This window comes from Microcaecilia unicolor, chromosome 3 (assembly GCF_901765095.1).
Source record: "Microcaecilia unicolor chromosome 3, aMicUni1.1, whole genome shotgun sequence".
NCBI classification, from domain to species: domain Eukaryota; kingdom Metazoa; phylum Chordata; class Amphibia; order Gymnophiona; family Siphonopidae; genus Microcaecilia; species Microcaecilia unicolor.
In genome coordinates, this window is record NC_044033.1 from 506,274,155 (window position 1) to 506,300,622 (window position 26,468).

General features: G+C 40.8%; 1 protein-coding gene across 2 annotated transcripts in view; it reads left to right on the forward strand.

Annotated features, from left to right (window-relative positions):
• LOC115467281 (akirin-2-like) overlaps positions 1-26,268 on the forward strand; it is a 53,550-nt gene extending 27,282 nt beyond the window's left edge. For both annotated transcript variants that reach the window (XM_030199108.1, XM_030199107.1), the window contains 4 exons: positions 475-615; positions 2,943-3,101; positions 12,147-12,218; positions 25,247-26,268. In XM_030199108.1, coding sequence (XP_030054968.1) covers positions 475-615; positions 2,943-3,101; positions 12,147-12,218; positions 25,247-25,257 — 383 coding nt within the window. In that variant the 3' untranslated portion in view covers positions 25,258-26,268. The remainder of the gene's footprint in view (positions 1-474; positions 616-2,942; positions 3,102-12,146; positions 12,219-25,246) is intronic.
• Positions 26,269-26,468: the final 200 nt, after the last annotated feature.

Below are 26,468 nucleotides of genomic sequence, written 5' to 3' on the forward strand. Positions count from 1 at the left end.
CCACCGGCTCTGGTACAGACCGTACAAGTCTGTCCAGCACTATCCCCGCCTCCCAACCACCAGTCCCGCTGCCCACCACCGGCTCTGGCACAGACCGTACAAGTCTGTCCAGCACTATCCCTGCCTCCCAACCACCAGTCCCGCTGCCCACCACCGGCTCTGGCACAGACCATATAAGTCTGCCCAGCACTATCCCCGCCTCCCAACCACCAGCCCCGCCTCCCGATCCTGACTAAGCTCCTGAGGATCCATTCCTTCGGCACAGGATTCCTTTATGTTTATCCCACGCATGTTTGAATTCCGTTACCGTTTTCATTTCCACCACCTCCCGCGGGAGGGCATTCCAAGCATCCACTACTCTCTCCGTGAAAAAATACTTCCTGACATTTTTCTTGATGCCGCTTTTAAATGAAATCTCAAGTGATTTTAAGAAAAGCTGTGAATTGTTTTTCTAATTTCTCTTTTTGCTTTTAGAACAAATTCTCTACAGCATAAAACAAGAATATAAATGTATGCAGAAGAGGAAACATTTGGAAAGTACTTTCCAGCAGACAGACTCTTGTTCTAATGATTTACAACCACATGCTTTTCTCTGTGGTGGACCAGCTGTCTCAGGTAAGAACTTCTACCTAAAGGTCATTGCTCACGTGGAGAGAACACATGGTTCTGTAGGTATCAATATAGTTCTGTAGCCTAGTGGTTAGGACCCATTTCCATGGTTTATTATGTGATGGCTAAAAATAAGAGAACCTATCATGGAGTGAGTAATGTATAACCTGCAGGATGTCGCTGCTAAAACTTTACTATCAAACGTCATTCAAACAAAATTGTTAAAGGTCATTCTTTTGTCTGTTACTTATTTATGCCTAAGGAGAATGAGTGCTTCTCTCAGTTGGCTGTTTGGACCATGAGTGAATCAGAATGTTACTATAGTAATTATCACACAAGTACGGCAAAAAAAAAAACAATAAAAAAGTGACTCTAGGTAAGGTTAGCCATAAGAGTGGGGGTAGGGTGAATTTTTATTTTTGTATATATTCTGTGGGGGGGGGGGGGGTTAATTCAAAGAACAGTAACCGCTTACAATGGTTTTGATATTTTTGATGTTATATTCCTCCGTCACTTAAGGTTCAGAACCATAATCCACATTGATACAAGCAAACCCGTGACTTAACTCATTACGATTCAGCAGGCCCAGGTCTTCCGCCATCACCTTTCCACTTTTACACGTATAATCCCTACACATGGTGCTTTGTTAGTGGGTTAATTCTTGCTTAATTGCCTTCATAATAAGTTCTCTGCAATAATTTTTACTCATATGAAATCTGATCCCCCCCCCCCCCCCCCCCCCCCAACCAATAGTTTTGGCTCCTTAATTTTGTGCGCCTAAATCTGGTAGTGGATGTTGGATGCTGAATATGCCTTTACTCCCACATCTTTCAATTTCTACATAGAGGCATATTTTCAAAGCACTTAGCCTTCCAAAGTTCCATAGGTTTCTATGGAACTTTGGAGACCAAGTGCTTTGAAAATATGCCTCCTTGTGATATCGTTAGCAGAAGATCCAAAATAGTCACTTGCAGATCATTCACAAATGCATACTATTGTTTTCTACATGACATGTTTTCACCTATATTGGCGTCTTCAGGAGACTAAAAAACACACAATACATCAAAACTTTTACTCGGACACTGGTGGCTTGGAAATTCTCGCCACAGGTCACCACAAACCGCCCTTCTATTTTGGTGCAGTGCCTCTTAGGAAACCCTCTGTGTGTTACCTTCCCTGGCAATTCCAGGTTACTGGCTAATAAGTGTACACTCTCTCAAAAATGGATTTCAGACCCTGTATAGACTTATCGTAACGTTGCTGAATTTGGTTCTCTACACCAGATCAGTATACATTGCCTCTGAGGAAAACCTGCAACTGTTATCTATGCTCGTATGCTTTTCAAGACGCGTGTATAGCAGCAATATGATCATAAATCCACACTTTCACAAAACTTTGTAGATACTTCATTGCTACTTTTTTAATAGTGACTTTGGGCAATTTATCCTTCAGATCCCGATCAGTTAGGTGACTGCACCAACTACCCGATTTTCCTGTGTTGTGGTGTCCCTATTGATGGCTATATGTTCCCTTGCTGTTTTCAGAGAAAGCACTGTTGCTTACCAGTAACTAGCCGTTGAGCCCGTAAAAACGGGCTGGTATTGGGGTTTTCCTTCCTTCCCCCTCCCTCCCGCGAGGTCGCCACCGCTACCGTTCCCCCCCCCCGGAGTCGCCGCCATCCCTCCACCCGGCCCCTCTCTCCGCTACTAAACTTACACATCCATTCGCCGGAACGCAGCACGCACATCAGCTGAGCTGCCGTCGGCCCTTCCTTCTCTGCCTGTGTCCCGCCCTCCTGTGACATAACGTCAGCGAGGGCGGGACACAGGCAGGGAAGGAAGGCCGACGGCAGCTCAGCTGATGTGCGTGCTGCGTTCCGGCGAATGGATGTGTAAGTTTAGTAGCGGAGAGAGGGCCCCGGCCGGGTGTGTGTGTGGGGGGGGGGGAGTAACGGTAGCGGCGACCTCGGGTGGGGGAGCGGTATCAACCTCGGCGGCGCAGTTTCCCTCTCTGTCCCGCCCTCGTCATCACGTATTGACGCGGGGGCGGGACAGAGAGGGAAGTCTCTACTGCGCATTTGCGAGTGAGTCGGTCACTCGCCATTTATATGTTTGATAGTGGTTCCCCATTGGCAGTGGGGAAATGCAGCCACATTCTTCCTTCACCTCCCAACCTCCATTCACTCTTGCTCCTCGTTTATAGTTATGATATGAACTGTTGAGGGAAGGCTATGACTACAGTGTGGGTGCTGGTGTGTGTGTGAGGGAAGAGTGTATTTAATGTAAAATATGAAAAGATTTGTTGATTTCTGAGATGACATTATATATGTAAAGGTACCTCATCTGCATCATCGGCATCACCACCACCAGTGAAAAAAGAACAGCCACTGTTTACTCTAAGACAAGTTGGAATGATCTGTGAACGTTTGATTAAAGAATGTGAAGAGAGAATCCGCGAAGAGTATGAAGAAATTTTGACTACAAAACTTGCAGGTACGCTGTGCTTATTGCGTCTAATTTGTTTCGGTATTCATCCATATCAGCGTGTATTAAATATCTTTTGAAGTTGAAGATAAGTGCTTTTAAATGAATGATTTCTAGGGTTATGACTACCATAGGACGCTGCTAAACTTGAGTATTTTGATTTGTTTAATATTTGTTTAATAGTCTCCTGTTTTTGTATAGGTTTTTCTGATTTATGTAACAAATATAGATTTACAAATGATCTCTCCCTTCATGGAAAACTATTTTGAAGAAAAGGTATAACGTGTTGAAGCTGAAGGCTCAGGCATTAAACAGAGCAAGATATTAAAGACCACCTTGAATATTTTTGTGGGGCAGTTCCAGTCTTTGTTTCCAAAAAATTATATAGAGAGAGATATACAGTGGTGGAAATAAGTATTTGATCCCTTGCTGATTTTGTAAGTTTGCCCACTGACAAAGACATGAGCAGCCCATAATTGAAGGGTAGGTTATTGGTAACAGTGAGAGATAGCACATCACAAATTAAATCCGGAAAATCACATTGTGGAAAGTATATGAATTTATTTGCATTCTGCAGAGGGAAATAAGTATTTGATCCCCCACCAACCAGTAAGAGATCTGGCCCCTACAGACCAGGTAGATGCTCCAAATCAACTCGTTACCTGCATGACAGACAGCTGTCGGCAATGGTCACCTGTATGAAAGACACCTGTCCACAGACTCAGTGAATCAGTCAGACTCTAACCTCTACAAAATGGCCAAGAGCAAGGAGCTGTCTAAGGATGTCAGGGACAAGATCATACACCTGCACAAGGCTGGAATGGGCTACAAAACCATCAGTAAGACGCTGGGCGAGAAGGAGACAACTGTTGGTGCCATAGTAAGAAAATGGAAGAAGTACAAAATGACTGTCAATCGACAAAGATCTGGGGCTCCACGCAAAATCTCACCTCGTGGGGTATCCTTGATCATGAGGAAGGTTAGAAATCAGCCTACAACTACAAGGGGGGAACTTGTCAATGATCTCAAGGCAGCTGGGACCACTGTCACCACGAAAACCATTGGTAACACATTACAACATAACGGATTGCAATCCTGCAGTGCCCGCAAGGTCCCCCTGCTCCGGAAGGCACATGTGACGGCCCGTCTGAAGTTTGCCAGTGAACACCTGGATGATGCCGAGAGTGATTGGGAGAAGGTGCTGTGGTCAGATGAGACAAAAATTGAGCTCTTTGGCATGAACTCAACTCGCCGTGTTTGGAGGAAGAGAAATGCTGCCTATGACCCAAAGAACACCGTCCCCACTGTCAAGCATGGAGGTGGAAATGTTATGTTTTGGGGGTGTTTCTCTGCTAAGGGCACAGGACTACTTCACCGCATCAATGGGAGAATGGATGGGGCCATGTACCGTACAATTCTGAGTGACAACCTCCTTCCCTCCGCCAGGGCCTTAAAAATGGGTCGTGGCTGGGTCTTCCAGCACGACAATGACCCAAAACATACAGCCAAGGCAACAAAGGAGTGGCTCAGGAAGAAGCACATTAGGGTCATGGAGTGGCCTAGCCAGTCACCAGACCTTAATCCCATTGAAAACTTATGGAGGGAGCTGAAGCTGCGAGTTGCCAAGCGACAGCCCAGAACTCTTAATGATTTAGAGATGATCTGCAAAGAGGAGTGGACCAAAATTCCTCCTGACACGTGTGCAAACCTCATCATCAACTACAGAAGACGTCTGACCGCTGTGCTTGCCAACAAGGGTTTTGCCACCAAGTATTAGGTCTTGTTTGCCAGAGGGATTAAATACTTATTTCCCTCTGCAGAATGCAAATAAATTCATATACTTTCCACAATGTGATTTTCCGGATTTAATTTGTGATGTGCTCTCTCTCACTGTTACCAATAACCTACCCTTCAATTATGGGCTGCTCATGTCTTTGTCAGTGGGCAAACTTACAAAATCAGCAAGGGATCAAATACTTATTTCCCCCACTGTAACTATATCTATAGATATAGTGGATCCAGGACCAGCTCAAGGGATTTGATATACCGCCTTTCTGCGCTTAAAATCAAAGCAGTTTACATATTATATATAGGTACTTACTTTCTTTACCTGCTTTGCTGCCCCTGTCTTGTGGTGTGAACTGTGTAGATTTCAGGACTCCTACTACAAGACTGGCCCCATACCAGGAGAAATCTGGTGGTGTAGCTTAAATGCCATTGTTTTCCCAGTTTTAGGACTTAAAAACATTTGGATACCAGAGGTCATCTCCCTCCATAAATGAGAAGTTCTCAGCTTCCATTGCTGATGCCATATTCTGCTTCCTCTTGACACTGCACCCTTCCTTCCGAGCTCCCCTTACCGCTGATTTGCTACTTCCGATTGTATTCCAGCCCTAGCTAGTTTCAGCCACCCACTAAAACTGTTATCTTTATCCTGCTAGACCAGTCCAAACAAGAGGGTGGTGTCCCCCTACCAGCAAAGAAACTGAACTGTTCAGTATAAGATCTGATGCAGTCTGGAAAAAGTTCATTAATTCTCTACCTCCAGCAGATGGTGTAGATTGCCAACTTTATTTATCATTTGATATACTCCCCATGGTAAAACCATCTGAGCGGTTTACAAAATAAAATCATGTAATAGTAGGAATAGAAGTTACAATAATGGAAGAAAATATTTGCCATCAATCTATATACTCACAGCCCGTGCCGCTAAACAGCCCCCAGCGGAACATCTTGAGAGAGTTTGAATCAAGGTCATAAAGGACCTGTCAAAAAGAGTCTTTAAGCCAGCATGGAATTTTTGATAGAATTAACAAGTGAGACAAATACACTAGTTGGTCAGTTATAAACTTTATGAACTACTGTTAAAATCTTATGGGGGTTTTTAAAAATTATTTATAAAGTTTAAACTAACATTACAAATTTAATCACTTGCACAAAAAATACAGAGAAGGCTTTTTTAGATGAAATCAAAAGGTAAACAATCATTACCTTGTTAAAAAGAAAAAAATAGAAAAACATTGGAAGAAGCCAAACATATTCCTCAGAGCGCAAAAATAGAGGGAGAGTAGAAAGAAAGATTAAAGGAGATAATCAGAAAAATAGTTGAAGAAAAGGTCTAACCAGACCTCTTCCCATCCATCTAAAAACCAATTAGCCAACACTGGTCAACTTCTTTAGGTCCAAATAGAATCTAAGATGACCAGCTGCAAAAAATATATATTTCAACCCTAGTTATTTCACAACACATGGGTATGCCAGTAGAAAGGTATCTCCCAACTTCTTTGTCTCTTCTTTCATAGCCAGGAATTCTTTCCTTCTCTCTTGTGTAGATTTTGTTAAATCAGGATCTAGCCAAATACGTTGAACCACAAAATTGAGTCCATGAATTTCTAAAATAGTCTTATTATAGAATTCAAATCTTGTTCAGAGACAAAGCTTACAATCAAGGTATCGCATTCATTCACTTCCGAAACGGACTCTCCAGTATAGCAGAGAGATTATTCAAATCATTTCCTTCCACTTAAGGCTGACCTTGAGCTTAAAACCTCAGTAAGAGATCTTCCAAAGTGTGATCTTCAAGGGCTGAACCCCCCCGTGCAGTACTCTTCTTAGATTTTGAAATTATCCATAAGAAATTTTTTAATATATCCAGAGGAGTCATGCCCAGTGCTTTGGGAAAATTTAAAACTCAAGTTCAATATCCTACTAAAATTCTCAAACTGCTCAATGTTCCTATAAATAAACTTTTGATCATTAATTACCATGGAAACAACTCATTTAAGATTACTTGAACTTGTGAAATTTGCTCTGAACTTTCCTGCCAATCTTTAAAGATTGAGATAACTTGTCCACTTTGCTCACAAGCGTTACTATGTCCTGCATAGTTTTCTTCACTGTCCCATCCAATTTCCTTGTGGCCGTCCATGTCTTCTTCAGCATCACCACCATGGGAATTGCCAAATCCTTGACTGTCCCAATATTTCCCTGCTCAGATGCTTCCTCCAAAAAATGAGCTCCTCCGCTTCTAAGCTGTGATACAGCATCTCCCGCTGGATCCACAGCTGCAGACTCGTCCCTGGTTGCCACTGGACAAGGTGGAGCCTTAGCTTCCGGAAGGGACAGTGAAGTGTCATGCCCTCAAAGAGTCAGGTTCTCCTCTGCCCAAACTCACAATGTAGTGATCTAGTGATTGCTGGAGACTCCACTGGAGCAGGGCCGAAGCTACAGCTGGTGGTGGAACAGCTTTCACCGTCCCCTTCCTTTTCGTATGCAGCATCTTGGAAATGAAGAAAGAAAGGGGAAATTCTCTCCAGGTTAGCAAGAGTACAAGAATGCTGCTACATGTCTAGTCGCCATCTTGACCACCTGGCACCCCCTCACTTATGGGGTATTTTTTATTAAATCAGCTGATTTTCCTGTTTAAGTAATGGGGTAATATGATCTCAGTGTTTGGATCCTGTAATTGAACAGCAGTATTTTGAATAAGCTGTAGCCTTTTTAAATCCAGAAGTCGAAAATTTGGAAAAAATGCAATACAATAATGTAACACTAGAGCATGAAGCAGTTTGGTTTTTTTTTGACAACCCTTGGTCAAAAAAAAAAATGTAACTGAGCAAATTTTTTAACTTAAACATTTTTGCATTACTTGGATATCAAGGATAAACCCTGGGCAGAAATGTTAGAGATCCTTGACTTTGATGCTCCTCCAAAGGAAGCTCTGCCAGTACCCTTGCACACAAAAAGGACACAGTGGAGATGTTTGGTATGGTTCAGTATCCATGCACAACATCCTTAGGGCGGTACAGATGAAGCCATAGGAGAACCCCCCCCCCCCCATCCAGCCCATTCATAAGAAGGCTGACTTTATGTATAGAGACCAAAAGGAAAAGGCTCCCAGATTCGAGAAGCTCTATCTTCCACACCACTCCATGGTTGTCGAATCTACATGAGCATGCGCTTGAGGAACCTAGTGCACAGTGTGGCGTAGTTAGTCACTCTGTCACTTGAGAAGGCTGCAGAACTCCTTCAGCTAGTAGCCAAGCAGATGTGTAGAAAGCACATGGCTTGTGCAACCTATGATGCTTTTGACATGGCACCCAGGGTCTCTGCAATGGGTATTTAGAATGTGTGCAGATCCACCTGGCTGCATGTTTCCATCCTAGAACCAGCTGTTTGGGAGAATCTGGTAGATGTCTCATGCTGGGGGATCTTTTTGTTGACAAGAGTGGAGGAGGTTGCTGACGTCGTCAAAAAGCATACTGATGCCATGAAGTTATCCTGCTTATTTCTAGGAGGGCAGCATAAAATGTACTGTACGGTTTGGGGATCTTGCCAGGTAGTAGTAGCCTGGATTGGCCACTTTTGGAAACAGGATGCTGGGCCTGATGGACCTTTGATCTGTCCCAGTATGGCAATTCTTACGGGTTGGAGGGCAACTGAGGTCCTACGTAAATACACTTCTCCCTTTGGTCCATCCCAACCAATACAGATCTCTCGCCCCCAACAGTGGAATCCGAGAGCTCTGAAATCCCAACTGGCTCCACAGTCAAGTAAGGAGTGGGCTTTTGATTGACTCCAGAAGAGCATAGCTGCAGTAAGTGTCCATTTCAGGTGGCATACCAATAGGAGGGAGGCTGAATTTTTTTTTTCCAAGCAAGGTGGCCCCTTGTAACCTCAGACCAATGGGTTCTTAAAATAGTCCGGACAGCTACACCTTTCATTGGCAGAAGTTTTCACAAACTTTTAAAAACTTGATTATTTCAGCACTGTTAACATGCTTTGTTTTGTTTTTCTGTCGATCTTGTATTTTAGAAACTGTATGTTATATTGTATCTGTAATTTATTTCTTTGTAAACCACTTTAACATTACAATACAAAGCGATATATAAAATTAATAATTCAATCCAATCCTTCCTTTATATTGCCAACTGAGAGCATCAAGATTAAGCTCGCAGCACTGGGAATTAGTCATGCGGGAGCTCTCTTCCCTTTTACAGGCCAGAACCATTCCACCAGAAAAAAGAGGGGTGGGGTTTTAAGTTCAGGGTTGTTTCCATGGGCACCCTACTCCTCTAAATTCAGGAAAACGACTATAAACATCCAGATACATCTGGCTTACAGGCAGTATCTCAAATTTTGAGTGGGGAAACACCACTACTAGTACTGTGTATTGTCATTTGGCCTCATGTCCTCTCCCAGAATTTTCATCAAATGTCTTGCAGTAGTGGTAGTATCACTAAGCAGACTGGAAGTTCATGTGTTTCTCTACCCGTATGATTGGCTAGTAAGGAGCACCTCAAGAAGGAACTCTAGAATCAACACGGAGAACTGTTTGGGTGTTGAGACTTGAGGTAGTTTAAAATGAAACCTAGTAGCACCATCTCTTTTCTTCCCATCAACTGGCATTCATAGGAGCCCTGCTAGACACAGCTGAAGCACAAGCTTTTCTCCTGGCCCAGCAAGCAGACTCGTTAGTTTCCATGGTGCTGCAAGTTCAATAGAGCCAGCAGGTATCAGCTCGACAAATGTTGAGATTCCTAGGCCACATGGCTGTGTTTGTCACTCCCATAGCATGCCTTCATTTGAGACTGGCCCAGTGGACACTATCTTCCCAGTGGTCTCAAAGCCACAGGAAAACTAATGGATGCCATTACTGTCACTTCTTCATGGGAGTCTCATTCCAAATTCCTCCACCCCACAAGACATTGACAACAGATGCATCCAACTTGACTGTTCCAGACTGGACTCGGATGCAGTATATCAAGTCCCATTCCCTTTCTCCTTCCCCTTCCCCTACTAAATTGGAGATAGGGTCTTCTCTATGCATGTCCTCCTATCTCTCTCATAGGGAGTACTTTCCTGAAACTCAGAAAATATTAAGGGCACTGCACTGGACACTTTTTGAATGACAGTTTTGCACTACGGGAGGCTGGGGGGCAGTCGATGATTATAAATAGTCACGAAGTATAGGCTCACCATTCTGGTGGTAAAAATTGCCTAAGTGACCGTACGAGACTTCCCCTTCACAAATTAGAAATTAAACAGCACAGAGTACCACTAGTTGGTTGTGTATGATCTACTTTATATAGGTGGAACATTGCCATCCATTTTTTTGACAGATATCCTAGAAATAAGCAGTGAATTTTCCCATCCATTTTAATAATGGCTTATGGACTTTTCTTCTGCCTTTTTTTAGTGTGAGGGTACAGATAAGGGCAAATCAAAATATCAACATACCTAATCTGTAATATATTGGGGAAATGAGAAAATTAATACATCACAAATATAGAAAAATATATCATTTATATGGAGAAAGACCTTGGTAAAGAAGTGGTCTATGACAGATCAGACCTCATCAATCCACTACCCCTCCCTCATCAGTCAGAAAAAAAACTCCATTCAAATCAAACAGTGTCCCACTCAAAATATATTAAAAAATAAAAAAAAATATTCATACAAAAATGTAAAAAGACTTGAAGCGGTTCCGAGAAAAGTGACAAAAATGGTATGGGTTTTGCATAGCAACACATATTAAGAGAGACTTTCTGACCTAAACACATATACGCTGGAGGAAAGGACATACCGGGGTGATGTGATATGCAGACATTCCAGGTCATAAGTACCTGACAAGATCCCAAAACAGTACATTTTATGCTGCTTATCCTAGAAATAAACAGTGGATCTTCCCCATTTTAATAATGTCTTATGGACTTTTAGGAAGCTATCCTAACCTTTTTTTAAACCCCACTAAGCTAACTGCTTTTAGTACGTTCTCTGGCAACGAATTCCAGAGTTTAATTACACGTTGAGCAAAGAAATATTTTCTCAGATTCGTTTTAAATTTACTACTTTGTAGCTTCATCGTGTGTCCCCTAGTCCTAGTATTTTTGTAAAGAGTAAACAAGCAATTCACGTCTCCACTCCACTCATTATTTTATAGACCTCTGTCATATCTCCCTTCAGCTGTCTTTTCTCCAAGCTGAGGAGCCCTAGCCGCTTCAGCCTTTCCTCATAGGGAAGTCGTCCCATCCCCTTTATCATTTTTGTCGCCCTCCTCTGCACCTTTTCTAATTCCACTATATCATTTTTGAGATGCGGCAACCAGAATTGAAGACAATATTCAAGGTGCATCACACCATGGAGAGATACAAAGGCATTATAATACCAAGAAGATCCCCCCCCCCCCCTAAAAAAAAAGGTTTACTCCAGGGACTTCCTTCCTCTGTCTGCTCCCTCCTTCTGATGTAACTTCCAAGGCAGGAACACATAGAGGAGGGAAGTCCCTGGAGTAAATCTATGGGGGGATCTTCATGGCTCCAAGGTAGAGAGACATGGAGGGAGGGAGGAATCACTCCAGCTGGGTGGTAAAAAGTTTGGCTCCTGCACCCACAATAAATGTGGTAATTTTACCACGGGTCCCCATCCCCGTGTCATTCACTAGTCCTAATGTAATGCTGTACATAAGGGATTTTGGTACACATTCAAATTGTCTGAAATCATTGATTGGCTTTTCTTAGCCTTGGATGTATGCATATTTAAAATTTTGTTATTTAAAACATAACCTCCCATTCATAATTCTAGGTGACACAAAAAGCCACATTTTAAAAGTTGCTTTTTTACCCTGGGTCTCATAATTCAGCATCATGGGGAAATCTTAAGCTCAAAGTTAGGCTATTTTGGGGTTATTTAACACTACAGCTTCTTCCTTTCCCTTTGCACTTCCAGCTAAACCAGACCCTAGTTGAGCAATGCGACACTGACACAGCTACATGGGCACCCCTGCTGATGATAGCTGACACATAGCGTAGTTTTCTGGTACAATAGAGTAACTTCTCCCAGATGTGGAGTTCGCTTGTTGGAGGGAAAAGAAATGCAGAAACAGAATATGTGAAAAATAACTGTTCATAATATGTATCCCTGCTGAAGAGGAATCTTTTTATTTTGTTCTCTTTGAAGGCAAAATGGTTCTGCACAGTGAGAAGCCAGTTTTAAATGAAAGAGAGTATACAGAGAGCATAACTGTCTTGTCATTAATATTTCATTTGTCCATAGAACAATACGATGCCTTTGTGAAGTTCACACATGATCAGATTATGCGACGATACGGAGAGCAGCCTGCTAGTTGTAAGTATTTAAATCGCTTTAATTAGTAGCATAAACAAGAATTAGTTTTGTAAACTTACACTTCACCCTTCTCCCCCTGACAATTTTGGCCCATTTCTTAGGGCACATAACTAATGGCGCTTGAGGAGTCTTGTTCATCTGCCTAGGATTTTTCCACCCTTCCCTTCAATTAGTCCAACAAAAAAGAAAAAGCAACACTGGGCCTTCAAGAGTGGGACAACAGGAGTACTTTATTAGCCAAAGACCCGACACGGGCCGTGTTTCGGCGCCAGAAAGGCGCCTGCCTCAGGGGTCTATTAATAAAAACATATAAATACATCAATAAAATATATCAAATAGATAATAAAAGTATCAAAGCATAAATGATATATAAAGAATAATAATAATAATAAAATATTGATATTACAATTATATTGACTTAATAAAATGCGTAAAGTTATATTGTTCTAACAATCATATAGTATTTATGTGTACAGTTTCAATAAACTTTAAAATTTTAGAGTATTAAAAAAATGTATAGTATAATAATAAACTGATATAATGTCAACAAAATAGAAATATCTAATGAAAAGATAACAATGTGCAATTTATGAGACAAATGATTGGTATAAAGAATTTGTTGTGTGTGTACACATATATACACAGATATACATTCAAATCTCTGATAAAGCAGTCATGTTTATATGTTTTTTTGAAAATGAAAAACTGAAAGTTATATAAAAAAACTTTTGTCATGTGGTGATTCTGATGAATGAAATGATGCAATTTGTCTAATCCCAAATTTTATAGTGGTTATGACGTCATCAGTTTAGGTATCGATGTGTATATAAATGAAAATCATTGAAGTGAGCTTACCAATTTGTAGATATAGTAGTTAGACAAAGTTCAAGTTATAAGTGCCTACAAAATGAATATAGAGTAAATAAACAGGCAGAAATAAAATAAAAAAGTCATATATACCTTCATTTTTAAAGGGAAGCGGCAAACATTCATGGCCCCCTTAAAAAATAGTATTTAGGTATGTGAAATATGGTAATAGCAGTGCCTTTGTAAATATTTATGAATACATTTTGTGAAGGTTACAAGTGAAGCCGGATGTTTTAATGGCTTCTTATAGGTATCGTGCCTTGTTTCTAACATATATATGAAAAAGCAGGAGAACCGCCCAAGATTAGAATTGCCGATAATGGCAGTTTAAAAAAGGCAGTTTAAAAAAACTTCTTACCTTTGAAAACAGCCTCAATAACTTGAATTAATTTCGCTATCGCGCGAATGAAAAGGGCTCCGACAAAAGGGCTGTTTGTCGGAGCCCTTTTCATTCGCGCGATAGCGAAATTAATTCAAGTTATTGAGGCTGTTTTCAAAGGTAAGAAGTTTTTTTAAACTGCCTTTTTTAAACTGCCATTATCGGCAATTCTAATCTTGGGCGGTTCTCCTGCTTTTTCATATATATGTTAGAAACAAGGCACGATACCTATAAGAAGCCATTAAAACATCCGGCTTCACTTGTAACCTTCACAAAATGTATTCATAAATATTTACAAAGGCACTGCTATTACCATATTTCACATACCTAAATACTATTTTTTAAGGGGGCCATGAATGTTTGCCGCTTCCCTTTAAAAATGAAGGTATATATGACTTTTTTATTTTATTTCTGCCTGTTTATTTACTCTATATTCATTTTGTAGGCACTTATAACTTGAACTTTGTCTAACTACTATATCTACAAATTGGTAAGCTCACTTCAATGATTTTCATTTATATACACATCGATAACTAAACTGATGACATCATAACCACTATAAAATTTGGGATTAGACAAATTGCATCATTTCATTCATCAGAATCACCACATGACAAAAGTTTTTTTATATACAGTGGTGGAAATAAGTATTTGATCCCTTGCTGATTTTGTAAGTTTGCCCACTGACAAAGACATGAGCAGCCCATAATTGAAGGGTAGGTTATTGGTAACAGTGAGAGAGAGCACATCACAAATTAAATCCGGAAAATCACATTGTGGAAAGTATATGAATTTATTTGCATTCTGCAGAGGGAAATAAGTATTTAATCCCTCTGGCAAACAAGACCTAATACTTGGTGGCAAAACCCTTGTTGGCAAGCACAGCGGTCAGACGTCTTCTGTAGTTGATGATGAGGTTTGCACACGTGTCAGGAGGAATTTTGGTCCACTCCTCTTTGCAGATCATCTCTAAATCATTAAGAGTTCTGGGCTGTCGCTTGGCAACTCGCAGCTTCAGCTCCATAAGTTTTCAATGGGATTAAGGTCTGGTGACTGGCTAGGCCACTCCATGACCCTAATGTGCTTCTTCCTGAGCCACTCCTTTGTTGCCTTGGCTGTATGTTTTGGGTCATTGTCGTGCTGGAAGACCCAGCCACGACCCATTTTTAAGGCCCTGGCGGAGGGAAGGAGGTTGTCACTCAGAATTGTACGGTACATGGCCCCATCCATTCTCCCATTGATGCGGTGAAGTAGTCCTGTGCCCTTAGCAGAGAAACACCCCCAAAACATAACATTTCCACCTCCATGCTTGACAGTGGGGACGGTGTTCTTTGGGTCATAGGCAGCATTTCTCTTCCTCCAAACACGGCGAGTTGAGTTCATGCCAAAGAGCTCAATTTTTGTCTCATCTGACCACAGCACCTTCTCCCAATCACTCTCGGCATCATCCAGGTGTTCACTGGCAAACTTCAGACGGGCCGTCACATGTGCCTTCCGGAGCAGGGGGACCTTGCGGGCACTGCAGGATTGCAATCCGTTATGTTGTAATGTGTTACCAATGGTTTTCGTGGTGACAGTGGTCCCAGCTGCCTTGAGATCATTGACAAGTTCCCCCCTTGTAGTTGTAGGCTGATTTCTAACCTTCCTCATGATCAAGGATACCCCACGAGGTGAGATTTTGCGTGGAGCCCCAGATCTTTGTCGATTGACAGTCATTTTGTACTTCTTCCATTTTCTTACTATGGCACCAACAGTTGTCTCCTTCTCGCCCAGCGTCTTACTGATGGTTTTGTAGCCCATTCCAGCCTTGTGCAGGTGTATGATCTTGTCCCTGACATCCTTAGACAGCTCCTTGCTCTTGGCCATTTTGTAGAGGTTAGAGTCTGACTGATTCACTGAGTCTGTGGACAGGTGTCTTTCATACAGGTGACCATTGCCGACAGCTGTCTGTCATGCAGGTAACGAGTTGATTTGGAGCATCTACCTGGTCTGTAGGGGCCAGATCTCTTACTGGTTGGTGGGGGATCAAATACTTATTTCCCTCTGCAGAATGCAAATAAATTCATATACTTTCCACAATGTGATTTTCCGGATTTAATTTGTGATGTGCTATCTCTCACTGTTACCAATAACCTACCCTTCAATTATGGGCTGCTCATGTCTTTGTCAGTGGGCAAACTTACAAAATCAGCAAGGGATCAAATACTTATTTCCACCACTGTAACTTTCAGTTTTTCGTTTTCAAAAAAACATATAAACATGACTGCTTTATCAGAGATTTGAATGTATATCTGTGTATATATGTGTACACACACAACAAATTCTTTATACCAATCATTTGTCTCATAAATTGCACATTATCTTTTCATTAGATATTTCTATTTTGTTGACATTATATCAGTTTATTATTATACTATACATTTTTTTAATACTCTAAAATTTTAAAGTTTATTGAAACTGTACACATAAATACTATATGATTGTTGGAACAATATAACTTTACGCATTTTATTAAGTCAATATAATTGTTTGTAATATCAATAGTTTATTATTATTATTATTCTTTATATATCATTTATGCTTTGATACTTTTATTATCTATTTGATATATTTTATTGATGTATTTATATGTTTTTATTAATAGACCCCTGAGGCAGGCGCCTTTCTGGCGCCGAAACACGGCCCGTGTCGGGTCTTTGGCTAATAAAGTACTCCTGTTGTCCCACTCTTGAAGGCCCAGTGTTGCTTTTTCTTTTTTGTTTCTCTTATTGTATACTGTATCACCCTCTCTGTCTGTACTTCAATTAGTCCAGCCATTGGAGCAGAACTGTTTGATCAGGGGTCACAGATCTCTCAAAGTAATGCAGTGAATGATGGCAGATGAAAACTAAAATGGCCCATCCAGTCTGCCCAGTTGAAATTCATGCATTTGTGTAGATGTGCATAGGAGCTCCCACATGCAACCTAAAACTTAAGTTCTCTGCATATCTTTTATCTGGCGATTTACCTCTTTTCCTTGTTGGCCGCTTTTTTTTTACTAATTAACCTGGCTATTGCCAGCTTTAGTTCTGCTTCTTTAAAGGTCAACACTTAAGTTAATAGCCAGTCCCCCCTTCTATATTAAATTCAACCTCCACCTGGTTGAGGTTTGGGTTTAAGTACGTTGCCTCCATTTAGGTTCCTTAGCTTTTTTTGAAGCCTAGCACAGCTAATCAATATTGTAGCCACCAGATTTGCAGGTTATCTCAGGATCATCTGCCCAAGAGAGGGGAGCAAGGTCTAATGAGAACCAGTGGGGGAGAGCAGGGGCATAGCCAGACACCCAGTTTTGGGTGGGCCTGGACCCAAGATGGGTGGGCAGAAGAACCCCACTCCATCCCACAGGTGATTTGGTCTCTCCTTCTCTCACCTGCATGCCATATGGTCTCTCAAACATCCCCCCTCTCCTGCATACCTTTTAAATAGCAGATTTTCACCGGCAGCAACTAATACACACTGCTCATGTTGGCCCCACAGCCTTCCCACTGATGCAGCTTCCTGTTTCCGCATAGGCGGGAGTACGTCAGAGGGAAGGATGTGGGGCCGGTGCGAGCAGTATGTATCAGTCGCTACTTGCTGCAGGTGAAGATCTGCTATTTACAAGGTATGCAGGAGGGACAGTTGTTGGGAGTTTTTGGCTGGTGAGGCTTGGGAATCCCTGCCAGCCACATCATAGGTGTGCTGCTACTAGGTGGTCCTGAGCCTAAAGTGGGTGGGCCTGGGCCCACCCAAGCCCACCCTTGGCTACACCACTGGGGGAGATGGTGCCATGCAAAAAAAAAAAGAGGATTGGGGGACCAAGCAGAGTGGGAAAGAATAGATGGGAAAAGAGATGGGTAATAAAGGCAGGAAAAAGGAAAAGTGAACTAGCAGGCTTTATGGCATGGATGATGAAGCAGATCAGGCAATACTACTACTACTTAACATTTCTAGAGCGCTACTAGGGAGAACAAAGACTTTTCCTGTGACACTCGGGAGCTTTAGTACCCTGAGGTAAGAGAGCAATGCCATCAGGGTCAGAGGAAAAAGTGTTTTATTTCAGTAATGCAGGTTGGTAGCTAACCAACCAAAAGAGGAAGCTAATACAATGAGGGTGCTCAGTGGCTTTTAGATACAATTTTTGGTGCAGTCAGGCACCCCTTTAATCCTTAGACCACAAATATGGATGGCTGGGAGAATCATAGTACAATGAATATGGGTGATCAAGCAATGGATCCTAAATAAAATAGGAATGGTACAGTTGTCCCACTCCTTTCTCTGGGACTGATATAGTTTCTATAGAAATGTGCACCCTGAGTCAGCCTAGAGTAGTTTTTCACTGAGGAGTATTCATCGCAGTGGCTGAGCTAGACTAGAAGAGGAAAATGTCATTGTGAATGAAGGCTCATAGTGTTATAGCTCAGTAGGAGGCTGGCTACAGTTTAGCTGAAAATCTGAGAAAGTGGGAGGCAACTACTGGGTCAGAATATAAAATCAGCTCTGTCTGTAATTGTGTCTTCCAAAAGTATGCACAGAAAGTAATGTCATGCCAAGTCTTACTTTGTTAATAATTTAAGCTCTCTCATAACGCCTGGAATCAATCCATCACAATTACTTATTCTAGTGAGTGTGAGGTAATTGTGACTCTTGCTAGTGAACTTCCAAGCATTTATTGGAATAGTGGAGGAGCTGCTGGAAGCATTTGCTGCTTGGCATCCTTGCTGTTGAAATACTCTACTATAGATAAAATATCATTCAAGTTATCTGGATAATAGAATATTAGTGTAAAAGAAATAATTGTTTTGCCTCACTCTTACCAATCGGAGAAATTATCCTGTTATACAGATTCTTTGTTCTTTAGGTTAGGTTATCTTTATTTAATATACCGCCCTTCACTGACTCACAGACCAAAGCAGTTCACAATAGCAACAAGTTTAAAAAAAATTTTTTAAAGAGAAGGAAGGGAGGGAGATAAGTATTCCATAGGCTAGACAATCATTCAAAAAAAAGAGAAAAAAAGCTTTTATATAAAGGCTCATAACTCTTATCAGTACCCTAACCCATTTGCTCAAAAGCTGTCCTAAAAAGTGAGCTTTCAGTAATTTGAATCTGGAAAGAGATTTTTCAGCGGTCCTTAGGAAGATGATTTCACCATCAATGGGGCCAGGAAGAAGAATGTACTCTGGTTTTGTGGGATCCAAGATGTCCGCTGCCTGAAATGCCGTGTAAGCTGTGCAGGGCCAACGCTGGAAAACATTGTTCCTTTTTGTTGCTTATCAACTTTTTTGCCTTGACAGTAGCCTCAAAGCAGCAAGGGAAAATCAGGAGCCACCCTCAGAACCTCCTGGCTCTCTCGCAGCGTCACAGCCTTTGATTACATCTTTGGTGGCTCCCTCTGGTTTTAAGCTGTCTCCAGCTAATGAGCTGCTGAGTAAGGAGGCCTTGGCTCGACAGCTTGTCCTAGAACGCTTTTTGAGCCCAGATGTGAGGAGCCCTCCCCCGCCACGACTCCCAGAGCAGACAGGCTACGGGATGAAGTGCGAGGAAGCACAATGTCGCTCGGAGGGGATCCTAATGGGGATGTTTCCCGTGTGGAATTGGAAGCCTCACTGGAAGTTTCAGGCTCTGGAGAGTGCAGTAAGAGCAAAGATCCTATACTTGCAAGATACAACCAGCAGTTACTATCAGTGAGTCCTGTTTCACAGGATCGGCAAGTGGGGACCCGTTTGGAGGGTTTTACCCCTAAACCCACTCTTGTTAAATCTCCTGTGTTTATACTTGAGACTATTTGGACCGCAGTGGTTCGTTTGGAAACCTCACTGTCGCAAAATTCCTTGAATCTTGCTGCAATTGCAAATAAGTTGGAAATGAGTGCATCACATCAGGAGGAGAGAGTTTGGAGCCTTGACTGCGTGAGTGGCGAAGGTTGAGCAGTCATTGAAACAACAGGTGGATTTAACTACTCTTTGGTACAAGATTAGACATTTCTAATTGGTGGATTAAGATCTTGGAGAATAAATTAAGGAATCTTAATTTGAGATTTGTGAATTTTCCCAAGGTGAATCTCAAGTTACCTAGGAATATCCTGAAAAGGTACTTTATGGATATTTTGAAGATTCCTCCTGACCTAATCCCTCCTGTTGCTAGATATTGGAAGATCTGGGCAAGGTGAACCTGAACGAGTTAACAACTCAGAGGATAGTCTTGATGTGTCAGCCATCCTGGAGAGATCTGAAGATTTGGTTTAATTTATTTAAGAAGTTTTATACCTCACCTAAATACTAAGATGAAGAGTCTAATAGAGCTACATTGTTAGTAGCATTTCTTTTTGAGCAGGATAAAGAGAGAATATTTACTTAGTACTGTCACTATCGAACAGCATTGTTTCTGGGTCAGAAATTGTAGGGTTTTCCTCATAAATGTAGAAACGCATAGAGACGGCTGAGGGGAGACATGGTAGAGGTATATACAATAATGAGTGGAGTGGAACAGGTGGATGTGAAGCGTCTGTTCACGCTTTCCAAAAATACTAGGACTGGGGGGCATGCGATGAAACTACAGTGTAGTAAATTTAAAACAAATCAGAGAAAATCTTTCTTCACCCAACGTATAATTAAACTCTGGAATTCATTGCCAGAGAACGTGTTGAAGGCGGTTAGCTTGGCAGAGTTTAAAACGGGGTTAGACGGTTTCCTAAAGGACAAGTCTATAAACCGCTACTAAATGGACTTGGGAAAAATCCACAATTCCAGGAATAACATGTATAGAATGTTTGTATGTTTGGGAAGCTCGCCAGGTGCCCTTGGCTTGGATTGGCCGCTGTCGTGGGCAGGATGCTGGGCTCGATGGACCCTTGGTATTACTTAAGTACTTATGTATATGTGTAAAAAATAATTTTCTGCTGCACAGAAGGCTCGTAACTGGGTGTGCAGATATTTTTCGATTTCCATGAAAATGTATTACCTGTGAATAATAGTTATATCTTGTTTTGATGTTGTACAATTTCAGAAGTTTGTTGAAAGTAAGAAGAGGTCTACAGATATAAGTGCGGTTTCAGAGATGTCTTAATATGTTTACGTGGGGATTGCAGGATATTGAGAGAGGGCTTATGTGATTAGATAGAGGGAACCAGGCGATTTCAGTAATTACGAGTTGTATAATGCCTTTTATAAATCTCCTTTTTTCCTAATTGGATCCTCTTCTGATATTTCAGTTCTTAGTGAGGATTGTGATGATATTGTTTGATTGTTGTATTTCCTTTGTATAGTATAAGTTTACATGTATAAATTTGTGCTATTCAAATTTGTAATGAGATTTGAATTGATAATTAATAAATATAGATATATTTTAAAAAAGAAAAATGCGCTCTGCCTTATGATGTTTAAAATGCATTGAGGCTAGGGGAGGAAGTATGAGATGATGCACCTGAAGAGAGAACAATGTACATGGGGGTTGATAGGAATAACCAAAGATGACAAATTACCTGGAGTATGATCATATAATGCTCTAAAAGCCAACAACAGGCATTTAAATTTAAATTGATACTTTTTGGCAACCAGTTGAAACAAAATAGAGAACTCGCATGATTGAAACGGAAAGCCCGTCAAAGAAAAAATTAGCTCCATATTTTGTAAGGTCTATAGGCATTTTAACCTATAAACTAGACTGTATTGCAGTAATCCAATTAAAAAAAAAAAAAGAGAGAGAATGAATGAAGTAGAAATGAGGTTAGCTACTGTCATTTTAGAACAATTAAACTTAAGACTAGTTTTCAATCATTTTCAAAACGTCTTGGAGTAATGTAAGGTCAAGAATCGTTCAAGAAGTATAATATACCAATCAAATATCAGCATTTTACAAAAAAAAAAAAGTACCGTAGTCTTGAATGAGTGTTCCCAGAGGACTCAGATTGAACAAAGCAGGCAATATAATAGATCCCTGGGGCGTTCCACAGGATAGTGGGTGAGAAAGGTGGACAGACAAAAAAAAAACAGAAGTACAAATCTTCCCAACCAACACAATTGCTGATTCAGAAAAACAGCAAAGATTACAAAGTTACAAGTGACACTGTAAATAGTGTAAAAAAAATTTAATGAATCGGCATGACTCGACACAGCCGACCAGTCTTTCATCAGGAGTCTGATGCCTACAAACAACTAATACACACAATATCTGCTCACACTGACAGGGATCATCATAAACGTAGCATCTCCTGTCCAGTAATCGCAAATGTCAACTCGAAAAGAAAAATCACATGCAGCAAGCAAAAATAGTTCCAAAAGGTGAGGTGATTTTCACAAGAAAAGAACAATCATTTAGGAATGAACAGAACCATTCATAAATAGTACCTGACATGCTTATTTCAGCAAATCTGGGTAACAGCAAGGAGTGGTTTACAAGGTTAAAGGCACATGACAAGTCCAAAGAGACCATTAAAGCTATATGTCCATGATCCATCATAGCATGAACTTCACTAAGCAAAGATGTAATAAGTTTCGCAACTGTGTCCTGTTTTAAATCCAGATCATTTAGCATGGAGGGCAGAAACCTTTTTCAGCATGATCCATTAGCTGAGTATAACCAGTCCGTTCAGTTAACTTGGAGAGAACACAGAGATTTGAGACTGGTCTATGTTTAGCTGGGTCCAATGAGTCCAAAGAGCCTTTTTTTCAGGATTGGCTGGATTACAGTTGGAACGTCTCCAAGTGTTTAATGTCTTAAAATAAGCGTAAGAGCCAAAGAAAATAACCCATGTCTAAGAATGGTAATCCAAGTAGAGGGTATGGGATCCAGTAGACATGTGGTTTAATTGAAAGTCTTAGCTAAAGTAGTAACAGAAGGCAGTTGAAAAGACGACCAGTGATGCAAAGTCGAAGTAGGAATTGATGAACGTGGTTCTAGTAGAGCAGATGATGATGAAGCATGAGTATGGTGAAAAATTGTTGCAGGGGTGTAGCCAGCCCTCCAATTTGGGGGGGGGGGGGGGGGCAGGGGTGGACTGAGAGGCATTGCATACCTCTTCCTTGTACGAACTGAGAGTGCACAAGGAGGAGGGGAGCGGCTTCGGCGTTCCCACCAGCTGTTTAAGGGGGTGCTGCAGGTTTGGAAGGGGCCAAAGTCCAAAGTGCCCCCCCCCCCCCCCCCCCCGGCAGCGCCACTGGATTGTTGTTGTAATTTTTCTGTTCAAAATTATTTGCTAGGGCTTCTGCAGAAGATATATTGGAAGCAGATTCAAATTTTTCCCTAAGGGTCAGATGGGAGATTAGAGTACATAGGGCAAGTTGAATTAGATGAAGTTTTTATTAACTGATCTTATTGTCATATGATTTGTGCGTGCTAAATGTATTCAGTTCCGAAGAGTGGAACAATTGTGCAGAAAACATTCATGTCCATTGGCATAGCCTTCTGACATCCACTTCTTTGAGCCTTTGTAATGTAATGCAGTATTTATGAATGGCTCTGTGCAGCTTTGATATGGATTTCTTTTGTTGCGTATTTACCAAGGCACCATAACTTTGAAATTTATAACATCTTTTGATTAATCGTGAACCTTAATTTTTCCAAGTTATTACTTGTATATACACAAAGACCACCACAACAAAGGATTTAATGTTAGAATGTGTTATGAAAACTGGGTCAAACGTTTTCTATATTAATGACCTTTAGGAAGAGATTCACCCAAAGGTGGTGATCAGTAGGTGAACTGGACATAAACTGCATTGCAGTAATGAAATTACCAAATACCGGTGGTGTAATACGAAATTTAGAAAATTAGAGAAATTTGGAATAGATAGATTGAAATAACAATTATTGCATTACATTTGATAGCATAAGTACCATATGCGTTTAAAACAGCACAGTAGATCAGAAGTTCCCAATCTCAGGATATATAGCTGCTCACAAGTTATCAAATATAACTGTTCACAGGGCCTCAACAAAGAGATTCTTCTCTCTTCTCCCTGGCTAAGACTGGAGAAAAAAGCCAGTACATCCTAAATGAATTGAGCTCCTGGGCCAATCGGATCCCAGAACAACAAGTTTTAAAAGTATGCTGCATCTACTTCCTATTTCTGCTAGACTAAAGAAAAAACAGTCATTTCTCTGTAACAGCTTTAAACATAAACATGCCACCACCTGCTGGCCAAACTAGAGAAATACACTTCAAGAATTAATCAGTACAGTTTACAGGCTTAAAACCCACCGGTTTGTCACACTTTCAATTCGCAGCTACAAACTAGTGATATAGTTCATTCTTACAGTCACAAAGCATTGGTCTCCAGGTAGGAGCATGGCTGTGTACTTCATTTGGGACCAAAATTATGTGTGTAGATATTTGAGTCTTACTCATCTTGGGAACTTGTTTGATAAATCCCACAGGGTCTAGACTGGTCTGGTGAGGATGCTAAGGAGTCCTTTTACTAAAGCGCGCTGAAAACTGGGCTGCGCTAGTGTAGGCGTGTGTTGGTGCATGCAGATCCATTTTTCAGCGCGCCTGTAAAAAAGGCCTTTTAAAAAATTTTTTGCCAAAAATGGATGTGCGGCAAAATAAAAATCGGTGCACGTCCATTTTGGGTCTGAGACCTTATTGCCAATTAGCGGTAAGGTCTCACGCAGTAATCGTCTAAGCACGTAGAATGACTATTACCGCCTGGTTTCTGCCGCACGCAGGAAAATAAAAAATATTTTCTGGCGCATATAAAATTACTGCCCAGCTAAATTGACATGTGTAGGACGCGCCTAAGCGGCTTAGTAAAAGGGCCCCTAAGGAAGGGGGACAAATAGATCTTATCTGCTAATTCTTTCCTTTAGTCCAAGGTTGTCCAACCTCAGTCCTCGAGGGCCACAATCCAGTCGTCTTTTCAGGATTTCCACAATGAATATGCATGTGATTTATTTGCGTACACTACTTCCATTGTATGCAGATAGATCTCATGCTTATTCATTGGGGAAATCCCCAACATGCCTTGCTTCTGTGGGTGACCAGTTGGGAAAAAGATTTCATGTTTTGGGAAGATCACAGGAATTATGTTATTTTTTTTGCGTTATTGTTGAATTGAAATTCTAGGAGAGATTCAAGATTTGAGGAAGGTGCAAAATACTGATTTTAATTTTGTGCCCCCTTTAACATGATGGCTGAGATAATTACAGCTACAATGCCTATTACCATAAACAAAACATTTGTCAAACAGAAGTTATTACAGTGAGACATAGCAATCTGAAGTTGTGATTTCTGAGTATTTCTGCGAAAAGTTAACTCCGCTACATGGATAATTCCTTCTTATCTGTTCCCTTCTCCACTACTGCCAACTCCAGACTTCGCGCCTTCTGTCTCGCTGCACCCTATGCCTGGAATAAACTTCCTGAGCCCCTACGTCTTGCCCCATCCTTGGCCACCTTTAAATCTAGACTGAAAGCCCACCTCTTTAACATTGCTTTTGACTCGTAACCACTCGCCTCCACCTACCCTCCTCTCCTCCTTCCCGTACACATTAATTGATTTGATTTGCTTACTTTATTTTTTGTCTATTAGATTGTAAGCTCTTTGAGCAGGGACTGTCTTTCTTCTATGTTTGTGCAGCGCTGCGTATGCCTTGTAGCGCTATAGATATGCTAAATAGTAGTTATAGTAACTTAGGCACAAAGTTTCTAGGCAATCATGTCTTCTGAAATCTCTGCCACAAACGTTTTTTGTTCTTAAGCTTTAGCACTTACAATTAGTGTAACAAATTTTCAGTTTGTTTAATCTCTTCTCTTTTCTCCTCAGATGTATCTTGAATCCAACTTTTTACATTAGTGGGCTGCCCTTTCTCCCAGTCAGTTGTTGCAAGATGTCCCACCTAAGGCTACAGGTTCTTTTGTTGATGGTAACTACTTTTATGCAACAACTTGGTTTTGGAATGCAGTCTCTCGTCTCTACCGTCTGGCTCTGAACCTACTGCTACCTATATTAATATTCCAGTGGCCTCATTTGCTCTACCATTGAAATTTGGCTGCTTCTGTTAACACACAAACCAGAAAAGGATTAAAGCTGGTGTTCCTGAACTTGCCCTGCACTGCACCAATGCTGTAAATAAAACTGTAGATTGCATACAGTGTGTCTGACTGAAGTTAGTGTGGTGTCATAACCCCGCACAACACATCTTTTTAACTACAGTCATCTAAGGTAGAATATAATTCCAGGACATTTTGAAGCAAATAGCCCAGCGCGCTCTGCCTGTGAAGATTAAAGGAGGGCAGTTATGGTTGAGGACTGTTTTGCCTTTAAATATGGGTTTATGATTTGCCTTTTTTTTTTTTTTTGTAGCTTTTATTTATTCTCCGAGTCTTTAACAAATGTTATAGCTTCATTTTTTTTTCAGTGCATTTTCAACGTTTGCTGTCCTTGTAATACTCTGAATTTAATTAGAAAAAAAATAAAGCTTTTCATTTTAATTTGGTTTCAATATATAAATAGTGTTCACTGTGTAATGAAAGATAATCTGAGTGTATTGCGTTAAGATACTTTATTGGATGACAGAATGTCAGAGGAAGGTGCACATGTTTTTAAATGATTTTACAGAATTTTGTTTTGTAATGGAGCAAAATGGTCATCTGAACAGATGTCTGAAATTTTTTGTAAGCAAAGGGCTGTTGTAGTGCAAAGTGTGATGAGAAATAAGATTGCCTTGTACTGTATGCAGAAATTAATCTTTGAGAATACAAAAGAGCAGAATGGTACATGGAACAGATTTTGCTTCCAAATAAGATAAGCTGTCCAAAACAGTAAATAAAATACTTAAGAAATAACTAATTTCTCACCTCTGCTATATGTATTAAGACTTAATAGTGATGCAGATGAGTAATAGACGTAATCTATTATGTTGTCTAGAGATGTTTGAGGAATATATGGTTATGCTTCTTATGTTTAGTATTGTGTGTGATGTTCTCCATCATTAGGATTTACTTGTTTTGTTAAGTTCATCTATTCATGTCGAGCCTTGGGCTAG